This window comes from Acinonyx jubatus, chromosome B3 (assembly GCF_027475565.1).
Source record: "Acinonyx jubatus isolate Ajub_Pintada_27869175 chromosome B3, VMU_Ajub_asm_v1.0, whole genome shotgun sequence".
Classification (NCBI taxonomy): Eukaryota; Metazoa; Chordata; class Mammalia; order Carnivora; family Felidae; genus Acinonyx; species Acinonyx jubatus.
Genome location: NC_069386.1, coordinates 59,548,138 through 59,564,674, shown reverse-complemented (window position 1 = coordinate 59,564,674; position 16,537 = coordinate 59,548,138). Strand labels below are relative to the sequence as shown.

The following is a 16,537-nucleotide window of genomic DNA, read 5'->3' as shown; positions in this document are numbered from 1 at the left end:
TTTTGACTGTTAGCAATAATGCTGCTTTAAGCATTTAATGTACAAGTTTTCATGTGGATGTGCATTATCATTTCTCTCTAAAGTACCTAGGAATAGATTTGCTGGGTCATATGTAATTCAGTGCTTAACTTACTGAAGGCTAAGTTATTCTTGTCCTGCATTGTTAAATGATACTTTTTTCCTCCCCTCCATTAGGTACCAGAATTATAACAGGGTAGGATATCATTGATAATACCTGACTCTACATTTTTAAAAATATCAACTTTGATCTAAAACACTGGTTTTCAGGGGCACCTGGATGGCTCAGTCAGTTAAGCATCTGACTCTTGACTCAGTTTCAGCTCAGGTCATGATCTCGCGGTTTTGTGAGTTTGAATCCCATGTTGGGTTCGGTGCTGATGGTGCAGAGCCTGCTTGGGATTCTCTCTCTTCGCCGTCTCTCTCTAAATAAATAAATAAACTTAAAAAAATAAAATAAAAAATAGTGGTTTTCAGCCTTGACTGCACATTGGAGTCACCTGGGAAGGTTTAAAATCTACTGGCTCTCACCCCCCAGAGATTCTGATTCAAATAGTCTGGGGTGTAGCTTGGGCCTCTAGGTGATGAGTGTAGCCAAGACTGGGAACCACTGTTGTAACATGTGTGCTAATCCTGGAGTTAGACTTGCTACTTGAAAAGGGAAAAGCAGGGACTTCATATATATGCATTTCTTTGGGCAAAGCTGCTACACATTTGAATGAGTTGACAATATATCTATTTTCCTCTTTTTAATATATGTAACAGCACATCCTCTGCATCAGTCCACCTAGATTTGAGTCTGGCTCTTTGTGACCTTGCAAAAGTTGCTTTACCTCACTGTTCCTTAAGTTCCTACATCTGTAAAATGTGGAATTAAATAGTATTTGCTATGGACTAAATGTTTGTCTTCCTACCAAAATTCATAGGTTGAAATCCTAATTCCTGGTGTGATGGTATTTAAATGGGTCTTCTGGGAGGTGCTTAAGCCATGAAGGTGGATCCCTCATGAATGGGATTAGTGCCTTGGAGAGCTCCCTAGCCCCTTCCACCATGTAAGGCATTAGGTTTGCACCAGAAAGAGGGCCCTCATGAAAATATGACCAGTGCTGGCATGTTGAGCTTAGTCAGACTTATAGCCTACAGAACTATAAGAAATAAATTTCTGTTGTTAATAAATCAAGCCTATGTTGTTGTTTTTTATAGCAGCCTAGATGGATCAAGAGAGTATTGTAAGGATTAAAGGAATGTGTGTGTGTATATCTATAATACACATATGTATTTTATTTCTTAGTATAGTGTCTTGCATGTATAATGGTTTATAAGTATTAACTTGTAGTTGTTACTCTGAATCTTCTCAATCCTCTACTATCTAGATTTACAAAATGGTGAGTAAAGATTATTAAAAGTTAGCTGCCATTAAAAAAAAAAAACTTCTGGGGCGCCTGGGTGGCGCAGTCGGTTGGGCGTCCGACTTCAGCCAGGTCATGATCTCGCAGTCCGTGAGTTCGAGCCCCGCGTCAGGCTCTGGGCTGATGGCTCAGAGCCTGGAGCCTGTTTCCGATTCTGTGTCTCCCTCTCTCTCTGCCCCTCCCCCGTTCATGCTCTGTCTCTCTCTGTCCCAAAAATAAATAAACGTTGAAAAAAAAAATTTTTTTTTAAAATAAAAAAAAAACTTCTGTATATGTTGGATACTTTGATAATCATTCATAATAAAAAGTTGATTAGCATAATGACCTTCATGTATTATTCACCCAGCTTCAACAGTCGTGGCCAATCTTGTTTCCTCTGTACTCCCAGCCATTTCCCCACCTTTGAATTATTTTAAAGCACATTCTACAGATTACCTATTAAATGGCTTCTAATTTTATACATTTTCTTTGAATCCCTGAGGATTCTCATTGTTGGTAGGAAAGTTAGAGAAGGAGAATACACTGGAGGTGAGGGGCCATGACAGGAGTTTGGCTGTATTCCAGGATGAAGTTGTAAATTCTCTGTTCCAGCTAAGTTCTCTGCCTCTTTGTGAACTCTGCGTTATCCACCTCTTAGTATTTTGCCGTGAAGGTACTAAGAACTTATTCAGAGCTCATTAGAACCCATTTCCGCCCCCTAATGTGAATGAAGTATGGTTCCCAGCCAAACTTTAGCAAGGGCCTTTCCTCTAAACATCTGTTAGCAGAATGTTTTGGACAATCGTTCTGTATCATTTCTATACCTTTGTGGTTTGTGAATGAAGTGTGGTTCCCAGCCAAACTTTAGCAAGGGCCTTTCCTCTAAACATCTGTTAGCAGAATGTTTTGGACAATCGTTTTGTATCATTTCTATACCTTTGTGGTTTGGACAATCGGTCTGTATCATTTCTATACCTCTGTATCATTTCTATACCTTTATATCATCTGTGAATGGACGGAAATGTTTCCACAAATACATTTACTGTGAATATGTACCAACAGAAGATTTCTCTCAAGAGAGGCTAAGAATTGATCATTATGCTTATGAAATGTGGTCTAAAATTAATTCCTTGTCTTTGTTTTCACCAGTCTTTTAAGTCTGTTTTCTTGGTTGTCATAAGCTATCATGTTTGTGATGAAAATAAATGAATGAAATTTAAAAGTAGTGTAACTACAATGCAGATCATTTGGTAAATTGGGAAAAAAAGAAAAATCACTCAATTTTACCACCACAGCCGTTAGTTATATTTTGATGATTTCCTGCTAGACTTTTTTATACCCATATTCTTTGTCTCAGTAGTTATAGCAAGTATTTGACTTTTTTAAGTCTTACTTTGTTCAGTTTATATAATAACCTTCAACATTTTGTGTAGTTTTGTGTTTGCTTGGCCTTGGCCAAAAAAAAAAAAAAAAAAAAAAATTTCAGGGCAGTTTTTAATTTTTTAGACATGCAAACTATATATATATTTGTTTAGATAAGTACCTATCATCCGGAAACTTGGTTTAATTTAAACCTGTTTAATATCTGTCTTGACATGTGCAGACTCATGACTGGCCTGAAAATAGTTCAGATACATAGCTCATACAGTATTATCAACTTCAATATTCAAATGTAGCCTCAAAGATGGAACAATTAATATTCAGTAGCTATTTTCAATTGCATTTACATTAATGTCACTTATATTTAACATTGTTTGGCTTTTCTTTTGCCTATGACTTTCTGCTTCCCTAATAATATTAAAATAATGACTCACACTTGAATACCAGCCATGCATCAGGCACCAATAATAAGCACTTTTTATGGATCACCTTTTTTTAATCCTCACAAAAAGAGCCTGTTATCTCTATTTTACAAATGCAGAAACCAAGTCTTAATAGATTTAGCTGACTTGCCCGAGGTTATACAACAAATACATTTTGGGGCCAGAATTTGAATGCTGGAGTTCCTATGCTAGCCTGCTATGAACAGAAATTTCCACTTGATATAAATACATTGATTATCAAACTATGCCAAAAAGAACCACAAATTTTATCATACAATAATAAACTATATGGGTGTAACTTGTAGAGCAACTTATATTGTGATTAAGAAGGAATAAGTCATGAAGCTAACTTGGTAGAATATTTTAATGCAAAATCTTTGCTTTCCAGTATAAAATGAATTATTATATAAAATCACTGGTATATTATTCTTAGCAGGACACTGAAATGGGTGGTGATTTAAAGTGTTGTGTGTGAGGTGCTTGGCTGGTTCAGTTGGAAGAGCATGCAACTCTTGATCTCAGCGTTGTGAGTTTGAGCCCCAGGTTCGGTACAGAGATTACTTAAAAATAAAATCTTTAAAAATAATAGTAATGATAAAGTGCTGTATTTCCATTACTTCCTGATTACTTCCTGATTACTCTTCCTGATTACTTCCTGATTATATTTATTATATATTATATGTATATACTTCCTGATTATATTATTACTTCCTGATTTTTATCGGTGAAGACATCGAACTCCTGTTGATTCAGTTCTAAGACTTTTTTCTTTATATCCCTTATTCCCAATAGTATTATTTTCAAAGTTAATGTAATTTTATTAAAAAAATTTTTTTTAATGTTTATTTTTGAGAGAGACAGAGCACAAGTGGGGGAGGGGCAGAGAGAGTTGGAGATACAGAATCCAAAGCAGCCTCCTGGCTCTGAGCTGTCAGCACAGAGCCCCCCAACACAGGGCTCGAATTCCTGAACTGTGAGATCATGACCTGAGCTGAAGTTGCATTCTTAACCAACTGAGCCACTCAGGCGCCCCTAAATTAATGTAATTTCAGATTCTTAATTATTTTAAAACAGCTGAAAACCATGATAACTTTTGTCTTTCTAGTTCTTTCTTTAATTTTGTTTTTAAGATTTTATTTTCAAGTAATCTCTACACCCAACGTGGAACTCACATTTACAACTTCAAGATCAAAATTTGCATGCTCTATTGACTGAGCCAGCCAGGCACCCCAGTTCTTCCTTTAGTTTAACTGTTTTTGAGTCTGTTGAAGAATTTTTATGGTTTTATTATATGTATATTATATATTTATATTAAATTTCAGAATGAGCCATCGGGTAGGGTAGTTAGTCTATTTTCTGATATTTAGCAGTTCTCATAACATCTGATGTTTGTTAAGGGAAGATGCATCCAACAGTAAGACTAGTTACCAGACCATGAACTATCTTTGGTTTCAGAGTATCCATACTTGAATAATAAGTCTGCTCAAAAAGAAAAGAAAACAAAACAAGACAAAAAACAGGGCACCCAGGTGGCTCAGTGGGTTGAGCGTCTGACTCTTGATTCTGGCTCCGGTCATGATCCCCGGGTTGTGGGATTGAGCCCTGTGTTGAGCTCCTCGTTGAGTGTGGAGCCTACTTGAGATTCTCTCTCCCTCTGCCCCTTTCCCCCCTACTCCCCTCAGTCTTGCTCTCTCTCTCTCTCTCTCTCTTAAAAATAAAAATAATAAATCAGCTCTTTACTGATTCAGTCACCCTGGGCAAATTACTGGAATCTTATTTTGCCCATCTATAAGGTGGCATAGTAAAGATAATGATGTATATAAGTACTTAGTAGGGTACATGATATATACTAAGGTACTCAGTGAATATTTCTTCTTCCCCACTCCAAAGTTTATAAAAAGAAATTAAGGTAAACTAGGAGTCTTCTAGTAAGCCCAAATTAACCAAATTAAGGGAGATACAGTGTAAAAGTGCTAGGGAAACTCTTGCTTTTATCTTTCAAAGGGAGCATATACTACACTCACAATTAGCATAGTATATTAAGTTCCAGGAATATTGACAAAAATGACACATATTTAACCTGTTAGATTATATATAAGAAGACTAAGATTTTTTTTTTAATAAAAAAATTTTTATGTTTTATTTTACATTTAAGAGAGAGACAGAGCACAAGCAGGGGAGAGGCAGAGAGAGAGGGAGCCACAATCTGAGTAGGCTCCAGGTTCCGAGCTGTCAGCACAGAGACGTGGGGCTCAAACTCACGGACCACAAGATCATGACGTAAGCCAAAGTCAGATGCTTAACTGACTGAGCCACCCAGGTACCCCGAAGACAAAGTTTAATGGGATATTTGTGTCAAGAGACATTTCATTTTCCTTCCCCTCCCCCAGCTTTAATTTAAAAAACTTTTTTGTGTGTTTTATTTTTGAGACAAAGACGGTGTGAATGGGGGAGGGGCAGAGAGAGAGAGGGAGACACAGAATCTGAAGCAGGCTTCAGGCTCTGAGTTGTCAGTACAGAGCCCAACGCAGGGCTTGAACTCAGGAACTGTGAACTCATGACCTGAGTGGAAATTAGACGCTTAACCGACTGAGCCATTCACTTGCCGCTCTAAGCCCCCCCCCCTCTTTTTTTAAGTTTATTTTCTTATTTTGAGAGAGAGAGCAGGGAAGGGGCAGAGAGAGGGAGAGAGAATCCTAAGCAAGCTTTGCACTGTCAGCATGGACCCTGACATGGGGCTCAAATGCATGAACTGTGAGATCATGACTTGAGCTGAAAGCAAGAGTCAGTGGCTTAACTGACTGAGCCACTAGGCACTCCCTCTAATTCTCATTACTACAACATTCTGGGTAGTCTTTTCCTGACTCCATAAGGAAAAACTCCTGGAGATAATAATAAATATGAGTAAAGCTATATAACTAATTCTAGGTTGCACCCTGCCTGACGCTTCAGAGCAGTTTAGTAAAAGCTAATAAGAGCCTTGGAAGTATTGTTGCTTTGTCCTTCCCCTATAATTCTGCTTTGTCTCTTTTACTCCCTTTTACTGTAACCATGTGTTCAACACCCTCAAGAATCCAGAGTAGAGGTCTTAGGCAGCTGTGTTCTGATATCAGCTTGTCAAACGTGGGCGAGAACTTTACATAAGTCTGTTTCTTGTCTTGTGCACCATCTGCTCAGGGGAGGAAAAAAAGAAATACTAGGCAGAACTTTGAGTTCACCAAAGGTTGTGTCTCTCAAAATGAGTCCATTGCCATGCCAGGAGTAATTCTTCATTTCTGCCTCCCAGCTGTATCTGCCTTCGTGTGTGTGTGTGTGTGTGTGTGTGTGTGTGTGTGTGTGTGTGTGTAATTAGAAGGAATCTTCTAGTTTGACAGAGGTTAGTTTTACATTCAAGCCTCTCCTTCAACCTACGTGTTTTGCCGATTTTCACTAGGATAGGAAGATAGCAAATAGGAGTAGAATTATGAAATTATACAATTTGAGAGATCTGGGCATCATATGCCCAAAATACATTCCTACCCATGGGACACTGTATTGGGAAACTTGACTAAGGATGTCACTTCCAGGCACTGCTTGATTAGCATGTATTACTTTTCATATCACTTTTTTGTTCTGTTGGGCATTGAGGAGGTATAAACAACTTTGGAGCATTCTGCCTGGTAAGAGCAGGCTTTGAAAGGTATCTTGTTGGGGCTCTGAAAGTAATGGAGAAACAAGTTACCTGGGAAGGCAGACAAGGTATTATAGAAATGAAAGGTGTACAAAAATCTGAAGGTGAGAGATTACAAAAACAACTTTTCTTTTCATAATTGTAACTATAAAAGATTGACAGACGAGAAAACTGTAGCATGAACATATCTCTGATAAAGCTAAAGGGTCAAAGTAATAAAGCATGTGGTCCTATTTATGCTTCTACCTATGAATGAACAATTCTTAATTCAAGAAAGACCTTGTATCTTGATTATATATCTTAGTACATGAACCTTTTGCCAGAACCAGAGTCCTACAGTGGCAAGCAAGATATGAAATTAAATCTGTAGCTTTTGCAGTAATACTTTTTATTACTAATAGTAATTAATAATCATTTTTTCATGAGCATTAAAGGCTTTAATAAAGAAAGGTTCAAAATCTTAATTAAACCTAAAACAGCCACGATAGGAGTTAATAAATAAACAGGACTCCAAATGCAGTGCCTTTCTGTACTGAGAATATAATATTGTTGTTTTTTGTTTTATGAGTGATGATTCTACTAAAAGTGATGGTTAGTAATGGATGTGACTAAAAAGATTTGTGTGTGACTAGCAAGCCATTTCAGATCATACATTTGTAATGGCAATTTTTGCTTTGTGTTTCTAGTGGATAATTGCAGGCTTAGTGCTACTGGTATATGTAGCTTTGTTTCTAAAATCTACATAAATATTTTGAGAATGCACCTTGTTTTTCTGCTTATGTGTTCATTCAGCACACATTTGCTGGAGTACCAACAGTCAGATCCAATATATTAGGTGTTAGAGATTTAAAAAAAAAAAAAAATATATATATATATATATATATATAACAAAATCACTGTCTTCCAAGGATTTAGTCTAGTATATTCCTGGTTAACTAGGTTCCCTACCAGTCATTGAGTATACTCCATGGCAGGGTGCCTCTCAACTTCATCACTTTGACATTTGGGGCCAGTTAATCGTTTGTTGCAAAGGGCTGTCTCTAGGAGCATTGTGGTATATTTAGCAGCATTCCTGGCCTCTACCTGTTAGATGCCAGTAACACTACCCACCCCCCTCAAACTCATGACAATCATTACCCTTGTTCCCTGAGGGTAAATTCAGAACTTTATCTGTGTCACTGACACAGAGCTTTGGTAAAATTTGTTTTCAAAAATGTAATAACAGAAAAAAAATAACACAAAGCTAACAAATGAAAGGAAAGCAACCTAGAGGTGTAACACAGTAGTTACTACTCCATATGACTTTCAAAGAGGGATACACAACAGTAGTACTGAATAACACCTAGTAACTGTTTTGTGTTTAGTATGAATGTCTATGAATCTTCTCTTTCTGAGTTATGAGTTACTAAATTACTATGTATAGGAGAAAGAATTTTTGCGTTTCTTAGGGGCTTCACTAAAACAAGAAACAATATAATTGGAAAGGGAGAATCCACTGTGAAAAATCTGTTCTGAGTTCTACATTAACATTACCCTTTTCTTGTTAAGAATGAAAATAATTCATTTTCTCTAATTAGTGGCCTGGACAACTGGCACATGTCTAGAATGTTTCCTGTGTTCTTCAGGCACATGACTTTGAATTTTGTTACTTTATTAATGGAATATTACCTAACTTAGACTCTTCACCTTATTGCTTTTTCGTATTCAAATAATGTATGAAGAACATTTTATAACCAAGAATTCATTTTAATAATCTTTTAAAGCTTGTCTTCTAGTATGTGGTCCTCAAAGTAGAGAGACCACTTTCCTCTTTGAAATAGCATTTCACTAGAAGTCCTGAAACCTGAGTTTCAGGTTCTCCTCTGGTGCTAATTAGCATTTAACCAACTATTTATCTTTCCTTGGCCATAATTTCCTCACCTGTGATAGATAACTAGCTGGATAAAGATACAGATAGGTTATTTTATCCTGTTTTCCAGATAAGTATCCTGAATTCCATAAATCCATACTCTTTGCTCAAACTTTTTTATATCCTTATTATTACAGAATATCCACGTTTCAGTTTTTGTGCTTATCAAAAGTTTTAATTCATCATGGATAATCTGTCATCAGAAGAAATTCAGCTGAGAGCCCACCAGGTTACTGATGAGGTAAATATTTTGCTTGGAATAAGTAATTTTCTTTTTTTTTTTTTTTTTAATTTTTTAAAACTGTTTATTCATTTTTGAGAGACAGAGACAGAGCATGAGTTGGGGAAAGGAAGAGAGAGCGGGAGACACAGAATCCGCAGCACAGAGCCCTACGCAGGGCTTGAACTCAAGAACCATGAGGTCATGACCTGAGCCAAAGTTGGATGCTTAACCGACTGAGCCACCTGGGCACCCCAGCAATTCTCTTTCAGTTGAGGGATGAAAGGACCTTCTTAGAGGTCCATTTTGACCTCCCCGTCACTTTATGTCCAAGAATGCATTTGCCTCAGAATGCCATTGCTGGCCCCTTAGTTTTTCAGCTCACTGAAAGCTAAATAAATGAAAGCAATTTGGGTTTTTTTGGTTTTTTTTTTTTTTTTTTAGATAGTCATTGTTTAACAATTACTTACAACAAAATACTCTAAATTAGAGGAATTGAAAACATTTAATTTAACAGAATTTCTGATGTCTGTGTTATATACCTTGATTTCTGCCTACATTAAACTTTTATAAATGCCTCCAAATTTTCTCTCATGGAGCACCTGGTAGGAAGAAAATAACTAAAATTATAGTGCTCAACTTTATTTTTTTGTTTTGTTTGTTTATTTTAAAGGGAAGGTTGGCAGTATCTAAAAATAGAATAGCATCATGAATATATGATCAGGTTTTTCTTTCTTTCTTTTTTTTTTTTTTTTTTTTGGCTACATATTTTAGAATACTAAAACCCTATATTTTTCCCTAGTCTCTGGAAAGCACAAGGAGAATGCTGGGTTTAGCCATTGAGGTAAGAAAGAAACTTTAATCATTAAAGTTAAGTACAGAAATTGTATAAGAGGGATCTTGATAGCATAAGCTGGGATTTCTGTTAAGAGTCAGAAGGATATGGTATCAGTAAGCTTTATTATTTGAAACAGCAGTTGCTGAAATTGTCAAACCATACACTAATGGACCTTTTTTGTTTCTCCCATTGACAGTATTAGAATGTGATAAGGAAGATCAATTCACCATGAATTAGTGATTTAATTTTATTGGGGCATGGTGAATAGTTAAAGTTGGTTTGGGATATTAGTTTTCTCTGTAGCTTTAATCCTCTGAGAACTTAGGTTTCTAAATGATTATCTCTTGCTATTAGGCCTTGTAGTCTTTGTTTCTGTTGCTTTTGTTTTTTAGTGCTATCAGCTTTTTTCCCTTCTTTTAGTCTCAGGATGCAGGAATCAAGACTATCACTATGCTGGATGAACAAGGGGGTGAGTTGCAGTCATTGGCAAAAACCCTTGATTTGACTTAGAATACCAGAAAGCCCTTTCAAATCAGCCATATTGAAAATTAAGCCTTGGGGAGTGCCTTCTCTGTAAGATAAAAGTGATAGGTTTACTTTTTTCTGAATTATGTCGTGTTAATTGCCTATTTGAGGTGGGGATGACAGTGCCCAATTGTATACCAAGTACTTGTCCAGTAGCAGGATTTATTGTGTGCATTTGTCATATGTACATTAGATACTATGATATTCTTGCATCCTTTTCAGAAATCAGGTTAAGACCTTAAACAGGTTTAGATTTGGGTGAGCTTGGAAATATTCTATTTGAGTTGCCCCTGAGCAATCTGGCCTAATTTTTTTTTTTTTTTTTTCACTTTTGAGAGAGAGAAACAGGGTACAAGTGGGTAAGGGGCAGAGAGAGAGGGGGACACAGAATCTGAAGCAGGCTTCAGGCTCTGAGCTGTCAGCGCAGAACCTGACACAGGGCTTGAACTTGTGAACCGTGAGATTATGACCTGAGCTGAAGTCGGACACTTAACCGAATGAGCCACCCAGGTGCCCCTCTGGCCTAGTTTTTATCAGACTTACGATAGCCCTCAGGTTTTGAACTTATCCAGAGATTAAACACTAGGGACCTGGTCTGGTCAAAGTATACTTTATTTGGTTTCAGGGGTGATCTCTAAAAACTCTCACATGCTCCTCTTACACAAATTTCTTTAGAACAAACCTTCCCACAGTAAGAGGCCACTGCCTCAAAATCAGTTTGTGAAAGATTGTTTTCATGTTGGACAATATGTAGTACTTTCTGGCACTGATACAGTCACTGGGATGATGGATTATTGGTGGGTTCAAAATTGAGGTTTGCTATTCATAATAATAGTGTTTTCTGGTTGGTACTGGGACTGTAAAACAAAATGTAACTTCCCCACCTTATTCTTAGAACAACTAAACCGCATAGAAGAAGGCATGGACCAAATAAATAAAGACATGAGAGAGGCAGAGAAGACTTTAACAGAACTCAACAAGTGCTGTGGCCTTTGTGTCTGCCCATGTAATAGGTGAGTTGAGAAATCAAGATCTTTTTAAAATTAAAGTGAGAGCATCCCCACCCACCCCTCCGATAAGGTCAGAGGTGTGACTGGGCCTATATACGGAACTTTGTGAGATAAATTTAAGCCATTTTTCCTTCAGGCAGATCAACCTTTTCATGAAAATGGGCATGTTCACTAAAAACCATGGCCTAAATTTGGTCTTTTCTGGGATCAAGTCGCAATTTCATTTTTTAATAATGTATGAAATATAATGGAGGAAATTTACATCTGGATAATATATAGCAGGATGGAATTAGTGTCTTTTCCTCTCAAACAAAGAGTATTAACAAAATATATATTTTATGGTAGGCACATGAGGGATTGCCAAGGGAGGAAAGGATTTGGATCCTGTCTTCAAAAGACCTACCATGTGGTTAGATATATGAGGAAGAATAGCAGAGAAGTAAAAAATAAATAATAGTGCTAGATCACATGTCAGCTAAAGCTAAGGGTACAGAACTGATAAAATTTGGTTTGGAGAAATCTTACAGGAGAGATCGGACTTGAGTTGGACTCTGAGTGTTAGAAGGATTTGGATGGACATGGAAGAACTAGGGGGCATTTCCTAATGTAAACAGAAATTATAGAGAAGCTTGACTTAGCTGCATGATGCATATAGAGTAGAAGTGAAAAATAAGACATAAGTAGGCAGACTGAGGGGTTGATGGATTGGAGTGGAATATATAACTGCACACTTGGGGACTAGTTAGGAATCTTTTATAATCTAGGCCTGTGAGGTGAGGCCTTGTTAATGAGATTAGAGAAAAAACTGTAAGTCAAAGGGAATTTATTTTAAAGCAATTGATTGTGTGTCAAACACAAGGAAAAATCAAAGAAGTCTGAAAATTTGAAGTCTCTAATAAACTAGGAGATGAAAAGTCTTCAAACTTTTTGTGTATGGTATATAAGATTATATTTGAAAGGGATCATTGTTTTTGGTCACTCCATTATGAATATTTAAATTCTCTACTTACTCTTTGGTAAACCAAACTCCATGGTGTTGACGAATATTCTATGTATTTCAACCAAGATGAGGTTTTACTAAGGCAGTCAACCATTATCTTCCCTTCTGTTTATTAACGAAACAACTTTGAACTTTACCCTTAGTTGAAATGACAGCGCCTGGAAATTGAATGACCACCCTTACTGCTGAGAGAATTCATTTTTGAAGAGCTTCATAAACATTAGTACTTCATCTAGTTGTCTCAGCATTTTTACTTCTCAAAGGAGTTAGGAATGGGGGAACTTTTGTTATATTGTCATACTTACAATAATTTTTCATGTGACAGCATTCTTAGCCATTTCTACCAAAGAATATAGAATTGTTTATTGGTCAACTTTAGTGTTTTGGTCGTAAGAAGTTAAGATTTGACAGTAGTTTTGTCCATTGGCTTTCTATTTTAAGACAAATCTGTTGACCTGTTTGGACCTTGTTTGACTCTCTGAAAGCGTATATTTAAATAACTATGACTTGACAGTCAGGGTTTAGCAGATGGTTTAAGCAAACAAGTTAGAAATGCACTAAATGCATTAGAAATGCATTAATTTTTTTTAATGTTTATTTTCAAGAGAGAGAGACAGAGTGTAAGCTGGGGAGGGGCAGAGAGAGAGGGACACACAGAATCCGAAGTAAGCTCCAGGCTTTGAGCTGTCAGCACAGAGCCCAATGTGGGGCTTGAACCCACAGACCATGAATGAGATCATGACCTGAGCCGAAGTCCGATGCTTAACCGACTGAGCCACCCAGGTGCCCCATTTTTATCTAAACTCTTAACTATGGATTGTAAACTTGTGCTTTTCTCCTGTGTTCTGTGTATCCTCTTGAAAGTCCAGAGGAGAGGGGCGCCTGGGTGGCTCAGTCGGTTGAGTGTCCGACTTCGGCTCAAGTTATGATCTCACAGTTTGTGGGTTCGAGCATCAAGGCTCTGTGCTGACCGCTTGCTCAGAGCCTGGAGCCTGCTTCAGATTCTGTGTCTCCTACTCTCTCTGCCCCTCCCCCATTCACGCTTTGTTTCACTCTGTTTCTCAAAAATAAATAAATGTAAAAAAAAAAAAAAAAAATTAAAAAAAGTCCAGAGGAGAAAAGTCTAATGAATTTCCTTGAGATTACCTATTAGGAGAAGAGCAAGAAGAAAGAAGACATCCCTAGAATGTAGAGCAAAATCAGCTCTGAGTCTAGGGTTGGTAAACAGAAAGAGCAGTGAATCCTAAGATGATCTGATATAATAAGAAGGGAATGGAGCTATAGAAGTATTAATTATTAGTAAGTACTATCTCACTTTGTATATTTGAACCAAGCATAGGCAGGATTTTCTGGGACACTGGTGAGAGAGAAGGTAGAGTATGGTCCTGAAGCTGTCTGCAGCCTCTCACCTCTGAGAACCCTTTCTCAGTAGGTCCAGAGAGGAAGACACTTCTTGACAGATAAGAGTTAAGGTGCTCCTATAACAGAAGGATTTTTCCCTGAAGGGAAGAGAGTGATATTTTAGTTTAAAGATGTCCGATTTTAACTGCCTTCCTTGCACCTCTCTCTTCTTATAACATTAAATCCGTGGCCTCTATGGTATCTCTTGTCCTCAGCTCTGTCTACTATTATTCCTGCCAGTGTCTTGATCTTTCTAATTTTATCTGCTAATCTGGGTTTTAGTTAGGCTTATCATACAAATAGCCATAACATGAGCTTCTCAAAGGCAGACACAGGATCGTATAAGGCTAGTGGTAATTCTGGTAGTAATAAAAACTCGATACACAATATCTTAATCTGCCACTCAGAAATCTGAAAAACTCCGAGAACCAAGTTTTTGGTTTGTTTTTTTTTCCTCATAATGTGGTGCCACAACCCATTAATTAGGCTATAAAATGTGATGTGAACTGAAACTGTTCATGATCTTTATCACACTTCATGTAAGTGTTAATTTGCTTCACTACAGAAATATCCAGGTATTTACTGATTATGTGGTACTGCTCAAAATGTCTCACATCCAAGGGTTTGGATAAGATTTGTGGGCCTTTTTTATTAATTTAGGCGCTTATTATTCTGAACACTTTAAATTTAATCCTAACAGTAACCTTAATATGTGATAGATTCTCTTCGTAGCACCATTTTACATATGGGGAAACAGAGGCACAAAAAACTTACATTAGAAATGGAAGAGCTGAGTTTCAAAACCAGCTACAGCCACAGCTTTTAACTATATGCTACATTGCTTGACTTTGGCAAGAAAAGAATGAACTTGTTTGTTGTTGCCATTGTTAGATGTATTTCTATATAGAAAATGTATTGGATAGATTTGTTCTTTGAGATTTCTTTTGTTCAGTAGTATTCATTGAAACCAGGTCAGTAAACAAAAGAGACCTGGAAATAGCTTTACTTAACAGAACCCTGTATTAGAAGGGAATTTTAATTTTAGCTAATTTAAAGGACTACCAGGATTAAACTTTAAAATCGTGAATAAGTGTCATTCTCTTAGCTTGCTACTATTTGAACTGTAGCACAGATAGCACAGATCTTTTAAAAGTTCTATTATCTTTGACAGTAACTTTGATAAGCTGTCATTCTTTTTTTTTTTTTTTTTAATTTATTTTTGAGACAGAGCCTGAGCAGGGGAGGGGCAGAGAGAGAGGGAGACAGAATCCGAAGCAGACTCCAGGCTCTGGACTGTCAGCACAGAGCCTGATGTGGGGCTTGAACTCACAGAGTGTGAGATCATGACCTGAGCTGAAGTCAGATGCTTAACCAACTGAGCCACCCAGGCGTCCCGATAAGTTGTCATTCTAATTAATAAGAGTTTAGAAAGAAGCATAATTGAAATGGGAAGTCTCATAATAGTAAACTCTCTCGTATCTCAGTTTAACTATTCTCAGACAAGGTACTCTTCTGTCTGAACTTGCCTCTTTTCAGTGTATGCTTATAATGTCAGACACATAGTTTGAAGATAAATTGGTAATTCTGGACCACTTATTAGAGAGCTTCAAAATTGGTACTAGAGATTTTCTACTGTTCAAGTCTTATGTCATATTGAGGTGTAAAAATTCAGCACTGATTGTTAAAATAAATGCTGACTTATATTTTAGTCAACTTTTCAGTGCCCCTTCCATCCTACTCACTGGTGATAAAAAGATGAGTAAGGCATAGCTCTGGCACTGTTTTGTCATTACTCTTGTTTTTTTGTGTGTGTCTGACCTGGTATGTTGGTAGGTGTTCAATAAATACTTGTTGGTTGAATGTCTTTAAGAAACTTGTTGGCTGATGGGAGAGTTAGACGTATAAAAAGATTTTTAAAAATTAAAATGCAAATAAAATATATAATAGAAATAATGAGGAGAAATCTGTAATCACCAAGAAAAAAAGTTTTAGGACCTCTCCCGTTAGTTTTTGCCTTCTCTTCATACTAATTTTCATAATTTTAGGTAAGAATATCATCACCCACACATTCTTAGGAAAAATGAAGCATACTCTGGTTTAAATTATTTTCCTGTTTTTCTTTTTATCTAGATTCTCAGATGTTCATTGTTTCTATGAAACCAGGCAGGAATTTAAATACATTATGTTTTTAGAACTCTAAACCTGTCTGTTCTGTTTGACTGGCACTCACTATTTTCTGCATTTCATCCTCTCAATCTCTTCCTTTCTAATCTGCTTACTAAAAATGAAGATTTAACATCAGGACCCGAGCTCAGTAACTGATCAAAGAGAACTTTAAGATGCAGTCTTGTGGCGCAGTTTGAGCTGTTAACCTGCTATCTAAAGGTGATGCTTCAAATGGCTTTTCTGTGCATGTGCATGGATTTTGTGAATTGTGGAGACTGTCTTTAAAACTGTGCTGTGATGTGTAATGTAAAGTGAGTTTGTTCTGGGTGCTGTATGCCAAAAGATGGACTTGACAAAATGATCTTAATTTATAATGCGACCCTTTGACTAATGACTCTGATAACTAAGCTTTTACTAAATAACATTTGAGATTAAAAACACCCCTGAAGTTTCTTAAGAAGTTTTAAATAAGTTGATTTTTGTAGAGAATTGCTTCATCCTATGTTCTGATGAAAGGTAAGGGAATTCAGGCTAAATCCACCTTTCTCCATAGGACTTCGATTTCAGCC

The 16,537-nt window shown here is 36.9% G+C and overlaps 1 protein-coding gene across 4 annotated transcripts in view; it reads left to right on the top strand.

The window, feature by feature from the left end:
- The window catches only part of SNAP23 (synaptosome associated protein 23), a 36,365-nt gene that overhangs the window by 9,612 nt on the left and 10,216 nt on the right, over window positions 1–16,537 (top strand). For 2 of the 4 annotated variants that reach the window (XM_015064878.3, XM_015064879.3), the window contains exons 2-6: window positions 8,946–9,049; window positions 9,831–9,872; window positions 10,287–10,335; window positions 11,287–11,404; window positions 15,933–15,965. In XM_015064878.3, the coding sequence (XP_014920364.1) occupies window positions 8,993–9,049; window positions 9,831–9,872; window positions 10,287–10,335; window positions 11,287–11,404; window positions 15,933–15,965 (299 nt within the window). In that variant the 5' untranslated portion in view covers window positions 8,946–8,992. The remainder of the gene's footprint in view (window positions 1–8,945; window positions 9,050–9,830; window positions 9,873–10,286; window positions 10,336–11,286; window positions 11,405–15,932; window positions 15,966–16,537) is intronic. The other 2 variants (XM_015064883.3, XM_015064881.3) reach the window with 1 other exon arrangement.